Raw genomic sequence first — 23424 nt, 5'->3', positions numbered from 1 at the left:
TTGTTACCAGGTGCCTCAAAGTGGCTCAGTTTCATTTTCAGCCACCAGCTACCCCCCTTTGTGGTGGTGGTGAAACAGCTTTTCTGATAAAGCTGTGTATTTGACTTTTCAGGTTTACTGTATTTTGGTTTTAAGTCCTGTTTTCCACAAGTTATTCTTGACATTCACTGCTCTTTTCCTTTTACTTATCCTGCTCTCCCCCCCCCCTCCCCACTCCCACTCCTCCCCCCTCTCTACCATCCCTCCCCTCCCTCCATTCCTTCTGGTAACATGAATATCCTAAACAAACTGTAATGGGGTTAAAGTTCTTGTCGCTGAACACTAAGGGGTTAAACTCCCCGGCCAAGCATAACATGTTATGGAAAGAGGTCCACAAGACAAATTGTGATATTCTATGCATCCAGGAGACTCATCTTGTTGCAGCAGACAATTTCAGGCTCAACAATCGGTTGTACCCTCATAGTTTTCATGCTAATTTCAGTAAAAAGCGGGCTGGGGTTAGTATTTTTATAAAACATACTGTGGCGTTTAGGCTAGACTCTGTGCATTCTGACTCAGAGGGCAGGTTCCTGATTTTAGTGTGCTCCCTGAACAATGTGAAGTATACTCTGGCCGGGGTTTATGCTCCTAATATAAGACAAATCAGATTTTTGCGGAAATTCCTAAAAAACTTAGACCAAGTGGCAGTGGGCCATAAAGTGATCTGCGGAGATTTCAATGTCCCTGTTTCAAAACAGCTAGACTGTTCCACTAGTACTGCCCACAGAAAAGAAATTGGCCAGCTTATAACACAGCATTACTTATGTAAGGGGTAGTCGGACCCTCGAGTAGTGGAGGAACGTTTCCCCCCCCCTGAAGACGCCACATGGTGTGGTGGCAAGTGTTAATGGTAAAATGTTACCTGTCGTTGTAGCTAGTGAACGGTTTCCCCACTAGGTGCCAGTATAGAGCAGTGGTTCCCCTGGTAACTGGGGCAGGGAAGGAAGGAGGAGCAGCCTAGGTGGGGAAGGGAGGGCTCTGAAGCAGAGCAGTGTGCAGAGCAGTGTGTAGTCTGATGTGACTGAAGAGAGAAGTCCGAGCCGACGGGGCAGAGTGTGGGAGTGAAACGTGGCAGACAACCAGAGTAAGTGCTTGGACAAAGAAGTGAAAGTACACGGGTAGTGCCCGTAGCAGCCAGAGTGAGTGCCCAGACAAAGAAGTAGAAGTACACGGGTGGTGCCCGTAGCAGCCAGAGTGAGTGCTTGGACAAAGAAGTGAAAGTACACGGGTAATGCCCGCAGAAAGGAAGAGAAGTAGTCCCCCGGCAAGAAGTGGAGAGAGGAGAACTTATCCGGAGCCGGTAGTCTGCGCTAGATCTGCCTCAGAGTAAATCCGGGTTCAGAGTGCAGCTACTAGGGGGTTAACGTATGTCCCCTGTAGGCGAGGGAAAGTTACCGGGGAAAGAGGAAACCGTCAGCAAGAAGTGCAATCTGTAACTGAAGTGTCTGTCTGCTGGAAAGTGCAAAGAAGAATCTACGTTTAATAAAATGTCTCTTAGTTTACCAGCTGCTTGTCTGTGGCTCTTTACTGAAAGTGGTGAAGAGGCCTGTGAGCTGAAAGAAAAGGGTGTCATCGAGAAACAAATTGCCCCCATGGAAGTGTCCATGCCACCTACACTCTGCCCCACAAACAACACCTCCGATTTAACAGTGACGGCCGGGCCGGGGGTCAGCCTGCCGTTCCCTGGGCGGGAGACCGCGACTACAACCCCTGAGGCGCCCCCTGCCCCCGTTACAAAGTGGCGCTGCAAGCAGGGTCAAGCCTGCATGCAAGAAACCCCGACCAGAGACTGTGAGGAAGATCAAGTGGTGCCTGACGTGCTGAACAGGCCACAAGATGGTGGCAAGATGGCGGCCATCCTCATGGACTCAGTAGAGGCGTGAAAAGTTGGCGCCAAACGAAAAGCGCTGGGCTGGCCTGGGAGGAAGAAGCCCAGAGTGCTCCGCCCAGAGAGGGGAGGTACTTGCCCCAAGAAGCTGCAGAGGTATAGAGACGTGGGCGGCGCTGCAAGAAGCAGAAGGCGTCGCCAGCACTGCGTGGCGACGCCTTCTGCTTCTTGCAGCAGCAGCAGAAGGCGTCGCCAGCACTGCGTGGACCTGCTGAGTGAGGCCGGGGGTGGAGTATGGGCCGAAGTGCGAGAAGAAGAACCGCCTCCACCTCCCCCGGCGCCATTGCAACCCCGGCAGTGGAAGAAGAAGCAAACTCCAATACCTGGGCCAAGCAGAATGCAGAACAGAGCGTGGCGCGCTCAGCATAAGCAAGCGCCCGCTGAAGCCTGTGGGCCGCAGAGTACCCCGACGGTCGCGCCAAAAGTGGCCGCCGAACCTACGGCTGGAGAGAAGCCAAGAGAAGCATCGGCATTACTGGCGATACATCAGAGTATGGTGTCGCACCCGGTAGTTGTTGTCGGCAGCCCACTGCGGTCCGGTCCAGCTACCCCCTCACCCCCGCAGGAGGCTGAAGGGCCTGAACCGGAGAAGGAAGCACCGGAGCCGCTGGGTTATGAGCCGTTTCGTAGGCTACCCCGCTTACCTGGACAGTCCCTCTCCGACCATGTGAGGGCCCAGCGGGCCGAATGGCTGCGTGCCTACCACCCAGCGTGAAGAGGTGGTCATCCGGAAGAGACGTCTGTTTGTTGTTGACAGCCGGTGCTGTTAGGAGCCGGCGAATGTTTACAGCTCAAGCAACGTTAAAAGTACTGAACCCGGGAGTAGCATAATGCAGAACTTTGCATGGACTTCTCCCGCGACCGTTAAAGTAAGAACTCTTTTATTTCTGTTGTTTTCTGCTCACCTAAAGACCGGGAGCGCTTGGGAATAGCCTCCGGGCAGAAGACCGGCTAAGACCGGGAGCGCCTGAGGAGGGCCTCCGGGCAGATGTTCAACTAAGACTGGGAGCTTCCCTGGAGGGACTCCGGGCATCGGACTTGTGTGCCAATTTGTTGTGCTTTTATGTGATAGTGTGTCGCCCTGGGCAAGCCAGGGGACACAGGTCACACACCACCACACCCTACATCCCAGTTAGGAACACCAAAGCTAACCAAAAATCCTTGTTGCCTTCCTCCAGAGGCTGATGATTCACACCAGGGGGTGGGCCAGGCGGTTGGCTCCGCCCACCGAGGAGTTCACAGCTCTGGAGGCGGGAGAAACCAGGCAGATAAGCTAGGGGAGTGAAGGAGTAAACAGCTAAGATGAGTTAAGGAAGTGAAAGTAGAAGGAAGTAAAGTGGTAAAGGAGGAAAGCAAGAGTGGTGACAGAGAGAAAGCCTGAAGTAGTCCAGCTGTGTGCAGGACAGGTCAGCAAGGTCAGCAACGGCGGTGACTGTCTGGAGGGGGACCGTTTGGAAGTTCCTGGAAGGACCGCGGACGGGTAGTGGCCCGGCGGTCTGGAGCAGTGTTCCGAAGGACAGTCAGCACCAGGGCAGGGGCCTCTCGGACCCCGGCAAGGCTAGGAGTCGCCAGAATTTGCCAAATCCGTCAGTGAAGGGGACGTAGATCCCCCAACAACCAAGTCCCGATTGAAGGCAACAGCCCAACCAGAGTAGGAGAGACACCGCCACCGCCAAGGCACCAGTTTCTCAGGGCCAGCGCCTGCGGGAAAAGAGTAGAGCTCCCCCGGTCCAGCTTGAAGCCGGGGAGCGGGTTACCGGTGGGGACCCATCGCAACCAACAAGTAAACAAAAGGTGCAAGGAAGAGGGACATCACCGTCACCTACTGGGAGAGCAAGTGCAGCCGTCCGTGGGACCGTCTTACCAGCCGTTTGGTTTACCGTAAAAACTGTGTCAACGTCTCAGGCTGAGTGAGTACCACAGTGCCGCAAGGCACAGCGCTGCCCCCGCGTCCCTGCGCCCACCAGGCCCTGCACCTCCCAAGCCATCACCGGGCCCCGGGATCACCAACCCCTACCCACGGAGGGGCAACACAACACCTGGCTGCTCCGCATCACCATCCCCGGGATCCCCATATAGAGCAGCGGTGGTGAAATCACCACAACCGTGGGTGGCGTCACGGACAATAAACTATCCCCACACCCAACAAACCCCCTTTCACTCACGGGCGAGGAGTGCCGCTCGAGAAACCCCCGGGATCCGGCCCACAGCTCGAGCCACCACTGAGCAGCAACCGCCGGACCCGAGCAGAAGGGGTGAGCGTAGTGTGCTGACACCCTCCTCCCCGCCCGCGACAATAGTTTTAAAGTTTTTTTGGTATTGAGAAAAGAAAGAATACTGCGTAAGAAACATGTGTGTATGTTTTCTGCATATGTTGTCTTGCAGGTGCGGAACCTCGCCAGGAGGCTGAGGTTAAAGAGGGGAGGAATGTAAGGGGTAGTCGGACCCCCGAGTAGTGGAGTAACGTTTCCCCCCCTGAAGACGCCACATGGTGTGGTGGCAAGTGTTAATGGTAAAATGTTACCTGTCGTTGTAGCTAGTGAACGGTTTCCCCACTAGGTGCCAGTATAGAGCAGTGGTTCCCCTGGTAACTGGGGCAGGGAAGGAAGGAGGAGCAGCCTAGGTGGGGAAGGGAGGGCTCTGAAGCAGAGCAGTGTGCAGAGCAGTGTGTAGTCTGATGTGACTGAAGAGAGAAGTCCGAGGCGACGGGGCAGAGTGTGGTAGTGAAACGTGGCAGACAGCCAGAGTAAGTGCTTGGACAAAGAAGTGAAATTACACGGGTAGTGCCCGTAGCAGCCAGAGTAAGTGCTTGGACAAAGAAGTGAAAGTACACGAGTAGTGCCCGTAGCAGCCAGAGTGAGTGCCCAGACAAAGAAGTAGAAGTACACGAGTGGTGCCCGTAGCAGCCAGAGTGAGTGCTTGGACAAAGAAGTGAAAGTACACGGGTAATGCCCGCAGAAAGGAAGAGAAGTAGTCCCCCGGCAAGAAGTTAGGCTGAGGTTAAACAGGGGAGAAATGTAAGGGGTAGTCGGACCCCCGAGTAGTGGAGGAACGTTTTCCCTCCCCTGAAGACGCCACATGGTGTGGTGGCAAGTGTTAATGGTAAAATGTTACCTGTCGTTGTAGCTAGTGAACGGTTTCCCCACTAGGTGCCAGTATAGAGCAGTGGTTCCCCTGGTAACTGGGGCAGGGAAGGAAGGAGGAGCAGCCTAGGTGGGGAAGGGAGGGCTCTGAAGCAGAGCAGTGTGCAGAGCAGTGTGTAGTCTGATGTGACTGAAGAGAGAAGTCCGAGCCGACGGGGCAGAGTGTGGTAGTGAAACGTGGCAGACATCCAGAGTAAGTGCTTGGACAAAGAAGTGAAAGTACACGGGTAGTGCCCATAGCAGCCAGAGTAAGTGCTTGGACAAAGAAGTGAAAGTACACGGGTAGTGCTCGTAGCAGCCAGAGTGAGTGCCCAGACAAAGAGGTAGAAGTACACGGGTGGTGCCCGTAGCAGCCAGAGTGAGTGCTTGGACAAAGAAGTGAAAGTACACGGGTAATGCCCGCAGAAAGGAAGAGAAGCAGTCCACCGGCAAGAAGTGGAGAGAGGAGAACTTATCCGGAGCCGGTAGTCTGTGCTAGATCTGCCTCAGAGTAAATCCGGGTTCAGAGTGCAGCTACTAGGGGGTTAACGTATGTCCCCTGTAGGCGAGGGAAAGTTACCGGGGAAAGAGGAAACCGTCAGCAAGAAGTGCAATCTGTAACTGAAGTGTCTGTCTGCTGGAAAGTGCAAAGAAGAATCTACGTTTAATAAAATGTCTCTTAGTTTACCAGCTGCTTGTCTGTGGCTCTTTACTGAAAGTGGTGAAGAGGCCTGTGAGCTGAAAGAAAAGGGTGTCACCGAGAAACAAATTGCCCCCATGGAAGTGTCCATGCCACCTACACTCTGCCCCACAAACAACACCTCCGATTTAACAGTGACGGCCGGGCCGGGGGTCAGCCTGCCGCCCCCTGGGCGGGAGACCGCGACTACAACCCCTGAGGCGCCCCCTGCCCCCGTTACACTTACATGATATTTGGAGATACACCCATGCTGAAGAAAGGGACTACACATATTATTCAGCTAGATACTCCTCTTATAGCCGCATAGACTATTTTTTGGAGGATAGTAGCCTCCTTGCAGAATGCACAGAGTCACAAATAGGAGTCATATCATGGTCCGACCATGTGCCCGTCTCCCTAACAATTAATGAGCGCCACAGCTCCCCAATCTTTCATAAATGGAAAATAAATGACTTCTTACTCTCCAACAGCATGTTATACAAGAAATAATTGAGGGGTTATCAGAGTATTTCCTCCTGAATGATAACAATTCAGTCTCGGATGAGATCCTTTGGTCCTCTCATAAGGTGGTAATTAGGGGAATTTGTATTAAAATTGCTGCTATGGAAAAAAAGAAAAGAGAACAGTTGACAGCGAATATTCTTACCCAGATCCAAACCTTAGGGCGGCTTTGCACACTACGACATCGCAGGTGCGATGTCGGTGGGGTCAAATCGAAAGTGACGCACATCCGGCGTCACTTGCGATGTCGTAGTGTGTAAATCGTAGATGATACGATGAACGAGCGCAAAAGCGTCGTTATCGTATAATCGGTGCAGGCTCCGACATTTCCATAATGCCGGTGCTGCGACAGGTACGATGTTGTTCCTCGTTCCTGCGGCAGCACACATCACTGTGTGAGAAGCCGCAGGAGCGAGGAACATCTCCTACCTGCCGCCGGCCACAATGCGGAAGGAAGGAAGTGGGCGGGATGTTTACATCCTGCTCATCTCCGCCCCTCCGCCGCTATTGGCCGCCTGCCGTGTGACGTCGCTATGATGCCGCACTACCCGCCCCCTTAGGAAGGAGCTGGGTCGCCGGCCAGAGCAACGGTCGCAGGGCAGGTGAGTACATGTGAAGCTGGTGTAGCGATAATTTTCGCTACGCCAGCTATCACAAGATATCATACCTGCGACGGGGGCAGGGACTATCGCGTGCGACATCGCAGCATCGGCTTGCGATGTCGCAACGCGCAAAGCCCGCCTTAGAATCCCTAAATAAAACTGCCCCTTTACCCTCGCGTTCGGCCCAATTAAAAGAGCTGAGGTCACAACTAAGGCAAAATCTTATCTCTAAATATGAAAAAAATCTTAGAGCTTTAAAAATCAAACATTACTCCTTGGGAGAGAGAGCCGGATCCATTTTAGCAAGGAGGGAAATGAAGTCCAGAATTGAATTTTTGCAAACCCCGGAGGGCTCCATAATCAAAAATCCTATCCATATTGCAAATGCCTTTGCAGACTACTACTAAGGTCTTTACAATTTAAAAGATGACCCTAACACCCCGCAGCCAACAGAGGCAGCTATTATTGCCTTCCTGGGAAAATTACAGCTGCCATGCCTGTCTCAAGCGGATCTGGAGATTCTAAATGCCCCTTTTTCTCTAGAAGAAATCCAAAAAAACGGTCAAATCTACTAAAACACATTCTGCTCCAGGCCCAGACGGCTTTTCTAATTCATATTATAGATAGTTCATGGATCTCCTGGGCCCTTATATGCGCAGGACATTTACATATTGACAAAATAACTCCTCGGTCGCCCCTTCCAACTTAGAAGCCATAATTACTACTCTCCCTAAGCCGGGAAGCCCCCCACTTCTCCAGGTAACTTTCGCCCTATCTCGCTGCTAAACTGTGATCTTAAAATCTATGCAAAAATTTTGGCCTCCTGTCTACATGGGATCCTCCCCTCCTTAACAGCTCCAGATCAGGTGGGGTTTGTAGCGGGAAGGCAGGCTAAAGATGGACCAGGCGATTGATAGACCTTATAGCAGTGATAGAGAATAGGAAGGTCCCCAGTGTTCTCCTGTCCCTAGACGCGGAAAAAGCGTTCAACAGGGTGCACTGGGGGTTCCTAAGGAGTGTTTTGGAGAAATTTGGATTTCAGGGGCCAATATTAACAGCAATTCTCTCCCTGTACTCTAATCCTAACACCAAGGTTCTCGCCTCAGGGTTTGCCTCGCGTAGCTGCTCTATATCCAATGGTACCCGCCAGGGGTGCCCCCTTTCCCCAGTAATTTTTGCTATGGTGGTGGAGCCTCTGGCGGAATACATTCCGATGCATAAGGGTATTGTGGGGGTTTCAGTAGGTAAAGTTAAGCATGTTGTGGGACTGTATGCTGATGATATAATTATTTCCTGTTCAGAAGTACAAGGTTCTTTAATTAATGTTTTATCGGTTCTTAAGGAATTCTCTGCTGTCTCATTCTACAAACTTAATGCAAATAAATCCTTAATTCTTCCCTTTTTTGTTCCCCAGGTCGAAAGGGAGAGGCTCGCCACGGTATTGCCTTTTAGATGGGAGGACCACAGTATTCCTTATTTAGGAATCCATTTCACAACAACTAAACAATTGGTCAGGAAAAATATCTCAGAGCTGAGTAAAGAACTAGAAAAAGAGCTCTCGCGTTTTTCTGCGCTGCCCCTGTCGTGGTTGGCCAGAATACACTCTTTTAAAATGCTATACCTTCCAAAGTTGATATATCTTTTTAGATGCCTCCCTTTGAAAATTGAAAATTCCGGGATACTCCCTGACAGGTCTACAAAGCCTCATCCGCAAATTTATTTGGGCTGGTAAGAAATCAAGAATATCCTTACAATCACTTCACCCCCCATTTAGAGAAGGCGGAATGGGTGAGCCTGATGTGGTGTCATATCACAGGGCGGCTGTTCTGGAGTCAGTCATGGACTGGTGGAGAAAGGCGGAGGATAATAGATGGCTGCAGATTGAGGGATGCCTCAATCCACTTGGATCCACAAAAAAGCTGCTGGGGGCATTGATTCAAAATCAGGCAGTCCCACATTCCTTTCTGGGCACGGTCGAGGCGGTGAAGTGGCGCTGGAGGGATTGGTCCTCAGAATCCATGGCCGGTTTGATTTGGAGGCTGCCCTTTAAGGACATAAAAGCTTGTGTTCCTGATGTCGACCTTAGGGCTTAGGAACAAAGTGGGTCCCTTAGAGTATCAGATTTATTTGACAGGGGGTCCTTTTTACCTTTTTCTGAGCTGGTGTCTAAATTCAACCTACCCAGGCAGGTCTTCTACCAATATCTTCAAATTAGGCATTTTTTAAGCACTTTCCGCCTGAGTTCATCAACCTCAAGACATCAGTTTTTGGCAGACTTTCTTCTGAATGACTCAACATCTGTCAGGGGCATGTCCTTATTATATCACCACTTCACCTCTCGTACGGAAGGACTGACTCTTTCATACATGACAAAGTGGGAAAGAGAATTATCCCTCTCCTTGCCAACCCATCAGTGGCATGCGGCCTCCCGGGTGGTGCTTGGGTCCTCCGCCTGCCTCAACCATTTGGAGCAGATTAAGAAAGTACACATGGGATGATATAGGTGTCTTGCTCAGATAGCTAGGTTTGCAGAAGATTACTCTCCCCTCTGTTGGAAGGGTTGTGGCATGATAGGGACTCTGGGGCACCTCTGGTGGTTTTGCCCGGAAATTCTCAGCTTTTGGAATTAGGTCTTCGACCTAATAGCAGAAGTATGCGAGACTAGACTCCCTCCCGCACCTCAAATGGGGATTCTACATATGGGTTTAGACGCTTTTCCAGCCCCCATTGCTCAGTGCATCTCTCATATCCTAATCTCAGCCAGACAGTGTATCGCAGCTAGGTGGAAATCCCCTGAGATACCGGTTATGGAGGAAGTGATTACTAGAATCAACACGCACTTCCATTATGAAACTCTGTTAGCCAGCAGCGCCTCCTTGGCCTTAAAAATTTAAAAACGTTGGGCAATGTGGTCATCCTCTCCCTGGGCCTCTCCCTGCTAAAATTGTAACAACCTGCTCGTGTAGTAGGTTGGACTGGCAGTCATATAACATGTCATTCAGACCAATTCTGCTTCTTTATGCAATAAGTGAACTTTGTGTATTGTTGTAAGTTACCGCCTCCACCCCCTCCCCCACCCATACTCCCACCCCCTTTTTTCAGTGCTCAATATTCATGTGGCCCTTACTCGCCCATTAGGGCGCTGATGTTTCGGCGTTGTATGATGTTATGCCTTTCTTTTCTGTAATGCCTTTCTTCTAGTTTGAAAACAATAAAAAAATTTTGGATTAAAAAAAAAAAGACTATTATCGGGTTGTCGGTATCATCAAAAAATATTTGTCCATTCTCCAGGTGGATGACACCTTGAAACAAGTTCTCCACAAAAGAGAAAAAGAAGTCCAGCGCAGTCCTCAGAATGTAGATTTAAAAACAATCGACGTTTATTCATATAAATCCAATAAAATTATAGTATACATAGCGGTCAGCAAAGGAGCATAGGAGGTTACAGATTTACATAGATCCCATCGAACTACGCGTTTCGACACATAGTCTTAGTCATGTTCTACGCATTTCGACACATGACTAAGACTATGTGTCGAAACGCGTAGTTCGATGGGATCTATGTAAAACTGTAACCTCCTATACTCCTTTGCTGACCGCTATGTATACTATAATTTTATTGGATTTATATGAATAAACGTCGATGGTTTTAAATCTACATTCTGAGGACTGCGCTAGAGTTCTTTTTCTCTTTATCGTGTAACCGGCAGCCAAGCCTTCCCTGCGCTGGGTCCAGACTAACAGCGGTTAACAGCAAATCGGTGAGCTGAACTTTTTTCTTTTTTCTTAAGTTCTCCACAAAGGTGTAAAATTCGTTTCCAGAAGAAATGTTACCATTGCAAATAGTATGTCCCCCAGTGGTCTTACTACACGTAATAAGAAAAACACAAATAATCGTAGCCAAAACTTGAAGAATTGGCTGCCCTCTCTGGGTTCCTACAAATGCGCTCAAAATAACTGCGGATTGTGTACATTTATGATTAATACGGCTAAAACTTTATCATCTGTTACAAAACAAGAATTTCACATCAAATCCCTAATAAATTGTGGGACTTGTGGAGTGGTTTACGTCATTACCTGCACGATTTGTCAAGTCCAGTATGTGGGGAGCACATCCCGTGCTTTGAGGCGCCGCATATCAGAGCATGTGTATGACTTTAACCACTCTACCACTACAACACGCAGTTTATCAGCCGCATGAAAACATTTCCTGAATGAATGTGGAGGCGACCTAGGATCTTATAGGGTTAATGCAGCCGAGAAAATAGTTTTACCTAATTGAGGTGGTGATTTAACAAGGATATTGCTCCGTCGTGAAGCAAAATGGATGATTCTGCCCAATAGCAGAACACCAATGGGTTTAAATGTTAAAAATTAGATTTTAAATGTATTGTAATTTAAATCCCACCCTGAGTCATGTGATCTGTCAATTTTGATTGACTTCCTTTGAGTTTCTTTGAGTTTCTTTCCCCTCCCCCCCTTTTTATGGCACTTTGATTCACATGGTTTTGTCTCAGAGTAAGGAGATAACCCTCCGAAGCGCGTACCGCACTACCACTGTTTTGCCATGAGGCGGTTTTTATAACTATGGAAGGATGCCTATTTTTAATCTTTGAACAATAAAGAATTCGTTTTATGGATACTGCTGGAACTGGATGCTGGAATATTTTCATTCTATCATGATCACAGTTGGGCTCTGCTGAACTCTTCCGTGCACCATTCGGGTCATTATTGGCCAGGTGGGTGAGCTGTTTTTTAGTTAAATATATTATCTTCATAAACTCTTGAAATTAGGGGAGATTTTTATTTTCTTGCCTTTTTTAAAGGGAAGTACAAGTATATCTTTCTCTTCCTTCAGTAACCCTTTTTTTGATTTATGCTTTTTATCAAACCATGTGAACTAGTTATATAATCTCATTGTAAGAAAATGTGTGCATTGGGTATGTCCATTGTGACCGGTTGCATTACAAATTATGCATATATACATATGGACATTGATTTGTATGCTGTGAGGAGGGCTCTTCCTGTTTTATCACCATTGGGTTTGGTTATACTTTGTGTCTCTTCGTCAGTCTTTATGTTATATTGGCTGTTGATGGATAAATATTGTGCAGGACTTAAGTCTCATTTGAGTGGGAGGGGGGGAGGTCGCCACAACTTATGTTGCTTCTAGGGTGCCAACCTCCGGGGCAAGACCAGACTATATTAAATTCTGGGAATCAGGACTTGGATTTACCCATTTACCTTAAACAATGGAAAATTATTATAAATTCTGCTAATGTTCTTCTCTCTGCGTCAAATCAAAGAATATTTTACTTTATGGTTAGTCACAGTTATTCAGTGACAGCAGATTTATTTCATATGTATTAGGACTGCCCGGGCATTAGGCAATTATGGGAACAGGTTATCGCACTTGTTTATGAGACGCTGAATACTGTTTTCACATTTGACTCTATAGCAGGGGTGGGTAATTAATTTTCCCGAATGGCCACAGAGGCTGTGACTGCTATGAAGGGCCGAACCAATAGGCTGAAATTAGCTCTGCTCAATTTTAATATATTAATTACAATTATTTTATGTTAATTTTATCATTTAATATTGATTAGAATTAAGTATGCTGACAACCCTCTATATATGTATGAGCCCCCACATGGCTCCTTATATACAATATGAGCCCCCAAATAGCCCCTTACATGAGCCCCAAATAGCCTCATATATACATTATGAACCCCCACATAGCTCCTTTTATACAGTGTGAGCCCCAACATAGCCCCTATATATAGTATGCACCCCATAGCCTTCTATATACATTAGGAGCCCCACATATCTCCCTATTGTCACGCTCCCGGTGTCCCGACAGCCCTCCTTACCCACTGAGCCGGTCCCTGCATCGCACCACCGCTCCGTACCCACTGATCCAGCCTCACCAGCACACCACCGCTCCTTACCCACTGAGCCGGTCTCACTATCCAGACACCGCTCCTTACCCACTGATCCAGTATCGCCATCGCACCACCGCTCCTTGCTCACTGACCCAGTCCACGTGTCCGATGGTCGCGGCTGCCGCTCCCGCTCATGCTCCCCTGCGTCCTGTTCCTGGTCTCAGGAGTCTGACTCTGAGTCTTAGACACATGTTTCTGTATAGGACCGGGCCGCGCCCACTTCCCTGGTCTTATAGGCCCAGCACACCTGAAGCAGGATATGACATAGGGCTGTGCTGGGTATATAAGACTGGCCTTTCCATGTGGGTGGGGCCTGATCAACGTGTCTTGAAGCTTAGTCTTATGAGCTAGGTGCTCAGGTCCCCTTGTACCGTGTCCTGTTACCTGTACCAGCATTCTGTACCGTCTTAATGAACTCCGTGACCCTGGTGACCTGGTTATTCCTGTCCCTGCCACGCCAGTGCTCCGGCTGCCGTGTACCCTGCCCTCCGGTGGGGTGCATGGTCCAGTGGATCCACCTCCTGGGCCTACCAGTCCTCCCTTCCCTGACAGACCCTGCCCTGACACCTGTATACTGTATGAACCTCCAAATAGCCCCTTACATGAGCCCAAAATACCCATCTATATACATAATGAGCCCCACTGATTGGCCAGCGCACTGCCTTTGACAAGCGGTGACAGGATCCAGGAAGTTCCTGCTTCGTTGCTATGGATGCCAATGCCTGGAGTGGAGCGGAGCAGAGCGGCGCGGCGCACTACAGGACCCAGGAGGCCGGCGATGAAACGGAAGGTACAGATATTATATGCTCACCTTACCTTCCGTTCCACCACCGGCCTCATGGTACTTGTAGTTCGCAACGATGTACCCGGGAACTACAAGAACCATGAGCCCGGCGGTGGAACGGAAGGTAAGGTCAGCATAATACTGTATGTGTGTGAGTGCGTGTATGTTTGTGTGTGTTTGTGCGTACATGTGTGTGTTTGTGTGGACAGCAAGTGCGGGTTAGAGCGCGGTGGGTGGACGGAACCGGAAGTGTGTGAGGTGAGGATTTCGCTCGTACAGCAAAGCTTTCTCGTAAAGCGGGTTACAACTTTACAGAAAGCTTTGCTTGTTAAGCGAAATTCTCGTTAAGTGGGTTACTCGTTAACTCGTTAAGCGAGGTACCACTGTACAAACTTATCTTTCTCCACTTGGCTCTCACTGCACATGGACTGGTGTCTTAATCATAAAAGTGAAGCCCCAACGTACGGATATTATTCTTCACATGGTTTTCTAAGTCGTCAGCACATTCTATCTATGCGGTCATTGGGCTTTGCAGTTTAGAGATCTGGGCAGCTAATGTCAGCATCTTCTAATTCCAGGGCTTAGAGTTGACCTCCAAGCTGCAAGCTCTCACTAAAACCAGTCTCACTCCTACAAAAGGACTTAAAATGCCCAAAGTAATGTCGACAAGTTTGAGTGGCGGGTTGGTGACCACTTGATTATGAAATACAGTCATATGAAAAAGTTTGGGCACCACTATTAATGTTAACCTTTTTTCTTTATAACAATTTTGGTTTTTGCAACAGCTATTTCAGTTTCATATATCTAATAACTGATGGACTGAGTAATATTTCTGGATTGAAATGAGGTTTATTGTATTCCAAGAAAATCACTTGCTACCCACAGTAAAATTTGGTGGAGGTTCCATCATGCTTTGGGGCTGCATGTATTCAACTCAGTATCAGCAGATTCTTGAAAATAATGTGCAAGAATCAGTGACGAAGTTGAAGTTACGCAGGGGATGGATATTTCAGCAAGACAATGATCCAAAACATCACTCCAAATCTACTCAGGCATTCATGCAGAGGAACAATTACAAAGTTCTGGAATGGCCATCCCAGTCCCCAGACCTGAATATCATTGAAAATCTGTGGGATGATTTGAAGCGTGCTGTCCATGCTCGGCGACCTTCAATCTTAACTGAACAGGAATTGTTTTGTAAACAGGAATGGTCAAATATACCTTCATCCAGGATCCAGGAACTCATTAAAAGCTACAGGAAGCGACTAGAGGCTGTTATTTTTGCAAAAGGAGGATCTACAAAATATTAATGTCACTTTTATGTTGAGGTGCCCACACTTTTGCACCAGTCAAATTTTGCTTAAATGCGGATTGCACATTTCTGTTGGTACAATAAACCTCATTTCAATCCAGAAATATTACTCAGTCCATCAGTTATTAGATATATGAAACTGAAATAGCTGTTGAAAAAACCCAAATTGTTATAAAGAAAAAAGGTTAACATTAATAGGGGTGCCCAAACTTTTTCATATGACTGTAGGACTACACTGCTCATAAACCAACCACAGCCAATGACTGAGGAGAATCTGTGACTTCTCTACATTTACAGTAGTGGTTACTACTCACCTAAGTGGTTTTCTGTAGAAATCTCCTCTTTACACCAGTCATCACTCCTCACATATGTCTCTGTAGTATTAATATGGGTCAGATCTTCAGCCTGAAACAAATATTGTAAAAGTCAAAGACAGATGGAGAAGTCACTTCTATGATCAGCTCTAATCCTGCCATCTCCACCGTTCTCATTACACAAGTATAAAACATATAATACTGGTGGATAAAACAAGACTGAGCACAAGACCTTCACAGCCCTCTACACATCATAGGGGGATTTCATGGCACCTTCTCTCCATCTACCTGATGATCCTGAGGAACATCGGGATCTTCTTGTTTACAGTCCTGTGGGAGAAGAGGACCGGGACATCTCTCTGGTGTTGTCCTCTGACTGGATAGATCTGAAGGAGACACATACAGGGACTGAATTCATTCTTTACATACAGATAATTATAGGCCGTGTGTATTTAGTCCTGTCTATTACCTGGTGATGTGAGGGACTGGGGAACCTCCATCATAACGTCCTTGTACAGATCTTTGTGTCCTTCTAAATACTCCCACTCCTCCATGGTGAAGTAGACAGTGACATCTCGACACCTTAAGGGAACCTGACACATACAATGATACCGTCATCCCCCGATCCCTTCATTACTGTATAATGTCCCAGCATTCCCAGCAGTGTCACCTCTCCAGTCAGCAGCTCAATCATCTTGTAGGTGAGTTCTAGGATCTTCTGGTCATTGATGTCCTCATGTATCAGGGGGTGAGGTGGAGGCCCCGTGATTGGGCTCAGGGGTCTTCCCCATCCCTCAGACACAGGGGCCTGACAGCGCTCACTACAGGTCTTCTTCACTACTGTGTAATCCTGGTTATGGAGAGACACAGTAATAAATCTCACTACAGACATTTCCAGAGTCCTCACCTCTCCAGTTCTGTCCATCTGTTCTTCCCATAGATAAGAATGATGAAATGTGACGTCATCAGAATCTCTCACCTCTCCAGTAAGCCGGAGGAGGATCTCTAGGGTGAGGTGTATTATCCTCTCCGCCATCTTGTCCTTGTCCATTTCCATCCTTGATTGGTTAATCAGAAGAATTCTCTTATATAGAAGATCTCCACTGAGTGGGTTTGATATTGTAAGGACCTGAATAGTGGAATCAGGGTGTCAATTATTGCCATTTTAGCCAGAAAAAAATACAGTAGTTTCTGGGGTTTTTTCAGCAATTATATTGTTTTGCTTCAGTTTTTCCGAAAGACTTTTTAATAACAAAAAATCCTTATGTTTATTGGGCATCACCGTAATTGAATAATTTACAATGTAAATTGTAAACATCACGTAGTTGCTGGTCTTTTTCCATTTTGCAAAAATGTATTAATAGAAGTCAATCAGTGCACTCTATAAAGCAACACGGTGAAAAATTAGTAATTATTCTGTCAGGAATGGGACAAGTTATTGTGATGCCGGCGGAGTGTATTACAGTGCAGGGAGCCGGTGAGACTCTGTGCTGCAATACATCTGAAAATTGTGTGTAGGCAGGCTTCCCTCCTGCATGGGCCTGGTTGCGGTCACACCTCCTGCAACCATGATCGTTACAGCCCTAGTGCCAATGACCGTCGCCTGTGTTATCCTCCCATTATGTCACTTCCTCTTGTTAAAATGACAGTTCAGTAATAAAAACTTTGAGGTCCAGTTGGGGTGAATTTGCGCATTTCTTCGAGTCTTGCTCAATATGTGGAGTTTAATTGTTTTTAAATAAAATAAATAATAAAACATGTGTTAGGATAAAAAAAAAAAAATTAGGCCTGTAAGTATTTAATTTTCCAACTTTTTGTTATATTTTTACTGTTTGGTTAATGGCGGGCAGAATTGAGGTTTGTTTGTCAGTGACTTCTGCAGCCAGAGAGGAGTTGTTGACCCTTAGCCCATTATCCTTGGCTGTAGGAGATAAAGGCAATTTTGATGGTGAAACACTCTCCTCACTAGCATCGTTGTGTAAATTTTGATCCTCCTGTGTCAGTAATGGCGCCATCTTAGGGACGACTCCTGGTGCAGATTTACGGGAAGTTGGGTGTTGTTTCTGCCCACTATGGAGAAGGTAACGGTTCATAAATGAAGATGTCAGTGGTCGAAGAATGGTACACCTCTGGTATCATGTACTGCAACGAGCTGTTAGGTATATTGAGCTCTGGAATGTAGTACGGTATTAGCGAAGAGTGAAGGACATAACTTCTGGGTCCTTACATAGCCGGCGCCTGAACCAAAAACCACAAAACGTTAAGGCCATGTGTCCACGAGAAAATGTACCTGCGGAATTTTCTGCAGGTATTTCCACAGGTTCACACAGCAGCTCCCTAGAATGCGCACTATCTGTTATTGTATATTTCATGTGGAATTGTTGCGGTAAACCTGCGGAAAACGTGCGGAATTCAAGTGATATTCCTGCAGATTTACCCCTCTGTATCTCCATAGTAGAAAGGCAGGAAATTCGCAGGAAAATCCGCATGAATAATTGACATGCAGTTCTTTGCGACTGCAGGAAATCCGCAGCATTTTCCGCAGGTGCAAATTGAGCAGTATTAAAACAGCAGTCCCCAATTCCCATAGGATAACAAGGGGGTGTCTGTACTTGCGCAAACCTGCGGATTTATCTGGAAAATCTGCAGGTTATTCTCAGCAAAATCTGGATGGTATTTTCTCCGGTGGGCACATGCCCCAAGGCTATGTGCCCACGGGGAAAGTGTACTGCGGATATATCTGCAGGAGCTCCCAGAAATCCGCAGCACAACTTTGTCTGAGTTTTGGTGCGGAAGTCTAGTGGAATGTCCTGCGGATATGCTGCGGGAGCACTGCATCCTCAACGCAGAACAAGTGCTGGAGTGATCGGTGAGTTCATACTTACCTGTATTGCACATCAACTTGGTTTCTGGCCGCCTCCTGGAGAAGATGAGAGGGGCCTGGACGAGCTCCGGCTGTCACATGACGGGAGCTTGGGCGATTATATGACCGCAGCTCGTGCAGACCCCGCCCACCTCTTGCAGCCCGCTCCTGGCTCCATACGCTCTTCTACACCAAAGGAAGAGTCTCCGGTGTCTTTAATCAAGGCAGGTAAGTATAGAGATCGTGTGGAACAATCCGCAGGAATAATTGACATGCAATTCTTTGCCGCTGCGGGAAATACGCAGCATTTCCCGCCTGTGCAAATTCCGCAGCATTAAAACAGCACTCACCAAATCCCATAGGATAACATCGGGAGTGCCTGTACTTGCGTAAAATCCAGAGGTTCTCCGCATCAAAATCCGCGGGCATTTTTCCCCGTGTGCACATGGCCTAATAGTGATGATCAGCATTATACTCCAAAGACATACAGAAAGGGACCTTAGATTGTGAGCCCTAATGGGGACAGTGTTGCCAATGTTTGTAAAGCGCTGTGGAATTAATAGCGCTATATAAATGAACATATATATATATATATATTCCTGCCTTAAAAGGAGCAGCTAACATTGATTTAGTGATTGTTCCATTAACACAGGTGTGGGTGTTGATGAGGACAGGGCTGGTGATCAGTCATGATTAAGTAAGAATGACACCACTGGACACTTTAAAAGGAGGCTGGTGCTTGGTATCATTGTTTCTCTTCAGTTAACCATGGTTATCTCTAAAGAAACACGTGCAGCCATCATTGCTCTGCACAAAAAAGGCCTAACAGGGAAGAGTATTGCAGCTACAAAGATTGCACCTCAGTCAAAAATCTATCGCATCATCAAGAACTTCAAGGAGAGAGCTTCCATTGTTGCCAAAAAGCTCCAGGGCGCCCAAGAAGGACCAGCAAACGCCAGGACCGTATCTTAAAACTGTTTCAGCTGCGGGATCGGACTACAAGCAGTGCCGAGCTAGCTCACCAATGGCAGCAGGCTGGTGTGAGTGCTTCTGCTTGCACTGTGAGGCGGAGACTCTTTGAGCAAGGCCTGGTTTCAAGGAGGGCAGCAAAGAAGCCATTTCTCTCCAGAAAAAACATCAGGGACTGACTGATATTCTGCAAAAGGTACAGGGAGTGGACTGCTGAGGACTGGGGTAAAGTCATTTTCTCAGATGAATCCCCTTTTCGATTGTTTGGGACATCTGGAAAACAGCTTATTAGGAGAAGAAGAGGTGAGCGCTACCACCAGTCTTGTCTCATGCCAACTGTTAAGCATCCTAAAACGATTCATGTGTGGGGTTGCTTCTCAGCCAAGGGAATCGGCTCACTCACAGTCTTGCCTAAAAACACAGCCATGAATAAAGAATGGTACCAGAATGTCCTCCAATAGCAACTTCTCCCAACTGTCCAAGAGCAGTTTGGCGCCCAATAATGCCTTTTCCAGCATGATGGAGCACCTTGCCATAAAGCAAAGGTGATCACTAAATGGCTCATGGAACAAAACATAGAGATTTTGGGTCCATGGCCTGGAAACTCCCCAGATCTTAATCCCATTGAGAACTTGTGGGCAATCATCAAGAGACGGGTGGACAAACAAAAACCAACAAATTCTGGCAAAATGCAAGCATTGCTTATGCAAGAATGGACAGCTATCAGTCAAGATTTGGTCCAGAAGTTGATTGAGAGCATGCAAGGGAGAATTGCAGAGGTCCTGAAGAAGAAGGGTCAACACTGCAAATATTGACTTGCTGCATTAAATCATTCTAACTGTCAATATAACCTTTTGGTACTCATAATATGATTGCAATTATATTTCTGTATGTGATGTAAACATCAGACAAACACAATTAAAAACCAGAGGGCAACAGATCATGTGAAAAAATAATTTTGGTGTCATTCTCAAAACTTTTGGCCATATATATAAAAGTTGAGCATTGACATTCAATCCTGGAGATGCAGTATAAAAAATGGCCACTAGATGGTAGGATGCAGTTTCAATGCTGAGCTTGCAATAGGAATTAGCAGGTTTAACCCCTGCAATGCTTTACTCACTGTTGAGGAAAACAAAAAAAACAACAAAAGGAGACCTTATCTAAATGTACTGAGCTCTGCAGGGGGGCTGCAGCAGAGCAACCTGCACAGGTTTTCACATTCACCCCAGGAATGAGGATCCAGGGGAGATAATGTTTTAGTTTGTGGCCTTAAGAAATTACTGCAGCTGTAACTTTACCTTTGCTCTTCCATAGTGGTTTATTAGGTTTAGGCTGCTTTCACACTTGCGTTGTTACCTTGAGGAAATTCGGTATCCTGCAAAATATTTTGCAGACCTGTATGGACGACGGATTGCGACTGATGGCCTTGCGTTGCATCCGCCGCGTGACAGATCAGTCGTGGAAAGACTGACTGTCGAGCAGCAGGAACGCAGCACGTAACTTTTTTGAGCGGCAGAATCCTTTTATTTTCACTGCGCATGCTCTGCTCTTGTGTTTAATCATTGAAATCAATGACTCTCGGCGGCCGAACGATCAGCTAATCGGACGGCTATTGTGAACGATCAGCTAATCGGACGGCTATTGTGAACGATCAGCTAATCGGACAGCGGACGAATATTGTGAACGATCAGCTGATCACCCGGTGGCCGGTCGTCGGGTGATCAGTTGATCGTTCACAATAGATTGCCGCCGGTTAAACAGTAAAAAACCCCTAAAACAACAGATTTTTTTTTGCAGCAACAGTCATATCAGTTGTGCCACTATCTGCAACGCATCCGTTGCATCAATCACACAACGGATTGCAACTGATGCAAAACGTCGGAAGTGTGAAAGCAGCCTGTCAGGCACAGTGTAACATCCCCTCCACTTGGTTTATGCCTGGATGCTGTAGAGAGCAGACGCAGCAGGCTGCCTGCAGACCAGGGAGGCTCATACCCCTCGGCAGGCCCAGCCAACTGAACACTTCACTGCAGATGTGACGCCCTGACAAAACCAGGAGTCACAGAGAGTAGGCCCCCGCACAACACCTTCCCTCACGGGGTTACACACAGCCGACCTGAAACCCTAGCTACCCCGCTCAGGGAAAGACAGGCACACCAGTGGGCCGGACCAGGTGGATGAGAAACGCCCACCTAGGGGTCTAGACAGCCCGGGGCGGAAAAACAGTCAGTTAAGCTTAGAGTTCAAGTCTAGCGTTCAAGCTGAACAGTGGAAGTCTGGAGTTCAAGTTGAGAGGAGTGAGGCTGGGGCTAGGTGTAGCTCCAGCAGGAGGAAAGGCTCAATTTGACAGGTGCCGGGGTTGGAGACCTGGTGCCTTGGCTAGGTGGCAAACGGTGGTCTCCATCAGCAGGCGACGGGAAGACGGCAGCCGAAGATCCGGGGTGGACCGGGACAGGGTTGGAGCCCGCCGGTACCGACACCGGAGAAACCGACCCGGAAACCGTGCACAGAGGGGGTACTTGAACCCTGAAGCCAGGACCAGAACCAACGGCCTAGCTAATTAACTAATTGAGGGCAGGATTATAGGTCCTGTCCCAACCAAAGTCCTGAAAGCAGACAACCACCCACAGAGAGGGATAGGGCATCTGCCAGGGCCCGGTAGATAACCCAACTATATGATGAAGATGGCTTTAAAACATTTGAGAAGTTTAGAGAAGAACTTGATATACCAAACAACAGGTTCTTCCAATATCTACAAATTTAGGCATGCATGTGAAGAACAGGCTAGTAATACAAAACTATTACCGGTAGAGCAACACAGGGTGCAGTCTCTCTATACTATATGTACCTACAGGAAGCCAAATATAGAACAGAAGCTTGCCCACTTAGGGAGAAGTGGCAGAAAGATGTAGGTCCTATATGCATGGAAATATGTGATGCAATAATAAAAAACATTCACCTGATCTCTGTTAGTGAAGCACATAGACTCTCCCAAGTGTTCCTGGTATTTAGGGTATATAGGACCCCGTTATTTTTATTTAAACTAGGGGTGAAACTAGATTTGTTTTGCTGGAAGTGTACTTCCCCGGATGCAAATCTGATACATCTCGCGGAATTACCAAGCATTTAAGGAGATACTGGGTTGTTATAATTGATTTGATAAGCTTGATCTATGATTGTCAGATAGATCCAAGTCCTTTGACAAGTGTCCTGAGTTACACGGCTGAAATTCAAATTCAAGACAGTAACAGGATAGCCATTGCACATGTCGCGGGCGGAGGAGGGGGACGCTGCGCTCTCCCACTGCTCGGGTCCGGCCGTTGCTGCTGCTGCCGCTGCTCGGTGGTGGCTCGAGCGGTGGGCCGGATCCCGGGGACTCGAGCGGCGCTCCTCGCCCGTGAGTGAAAAGGGTGGGATTTGATTGTGGGGGATTTGAGTATTGTCCGTGACGCCACCCACGGTTGTGGGGATATTGGTAACACCACCGCTGCTCTGGACGGGGATCCTGGGAGCGGTGACAGGGAGCAGCTTTGTTGTTAGTTCTCCCCTCTGTGGGTAGGGGGTTGGTTGTCCTGGGGCCCGGTGAGGGGGTAGGGATGGATGGCAGGTGGGTTACGGGGCCTGGCGAGGTGCAGGGTCGCGGGGGCAGCGCTGTGCCGCACGGCACGGTGGTACTCACTCAGCCAATGATGAGGACACAGTTCTCGGTAAAACACACGGCTGGATGGACGGGTCCCACAGACGGCTGCGGTGTTGTTTCTCCCGGCAGGTTGATGGTGACTGCCTTTCCCTGCACCTATGTACGGTAAACGGTTCCAATGGGTTCCCACCGGTAACCCGCTCCCCAGCTTGGATGTGGGCCGGAGGAGCCCCTTTTGCCCGCAGGCTCTGGCCCTGGGAACGGTAGCCTTGGCGGTGGCTGTGTTTCCCTCTCACGGTTGGACTGTTGCCTTCTGTCGGGACTTGGCTGCTGGGAAACCCAGGAGGTTCCCTTCGCTGACGGATTTGGCAAATTCACGGCGACTCCTAGCCTTGCCGGGGTCCGTAAGCCCCTGCCAGATGGTGCTGACTTCTCTTTGTGTACCGGTCCGGTACCACCGGGCCACCGCCCGTCCACGGTCCTTACGGTAGACTATGATAGGCCACTCCTGCAGACGGTCACCACCGTCTGCCAACCTTGCTGCACCGCCCGGGCCACACACCCGGACGCTGTCAGATAGTTGCTCCACTACCACTTTCCTTCCTCTCTCATTCACCTCAAAACTCTATCTGCCTGCTTTTCCCGCCTCCAGGACTGTGAACTCCTCGGTGGGCGGGGCCAACCGCCTGGCCCACCCCCCTGGTGTGAACATCAGCCCCTGGAGGAAGGCAACAAGGGTTTGTGT

The 23424-nt window shown here is 48.2% G+C and overlaps 1 protein-coding gene across 2 annotated transcripts in view; it reads right to left on the bottom strand.

The window, feature by feature from the left end:
• The window catches only part of LOC142312183 (uncharacterized), a 133702-nt gene that overhangs the window by 88236 nt on the left and 22042 nt on the right, over window positions 1–23424 (bottom strand). For both annotated transcript variants that reach the window (XM_075351084.1, XM_075351082.1), the window contains exons 6-10: window positions 16184–16333; window positions 15875–16054; window positions 15674–15797; window positions 15493–15590; window positions 15205–15295 (exon numbers count right to left, since the gene is read on the bottom strand). In XM_075351084.1, the coding sequence (XP_075207199.1) occupies window positions 15205–15295; window positions 15493–15590; window positions 15674–15797; window positions 15875–16054; window positions 16184–16333 (643 nt within the window). The remainder of the gene's footprint in view (window positions 1–15204; window positions 15296–15492; window positions 15591–15673; window positions 15798–15874; window positions 16055–16183; window positions 16334–23424) is intronic.

Source organism: Anomaloglossus baeobatrachus, chromosome 5, assembly GCF_048569485.1.
Source record: "Anomaloglossus baeobatrachus isolate aAnoBae1 chromosome 5, aAnoBae1.hap1, whole genome shotgun sequence".
In the NCBI taxonomy this organism is placed as follows: Eukaryota; Metazoa; Chordata; class Amphibia; order Anura; family Aromobatidae; genus Anomaloglossus; species Anomaloglossus baeobatrachus.
The sequence above is the reverse complement of the archived record's forward strand: the minus strand, read 5'-3'. Positions and strand labels throughout refer to the sequence as shown.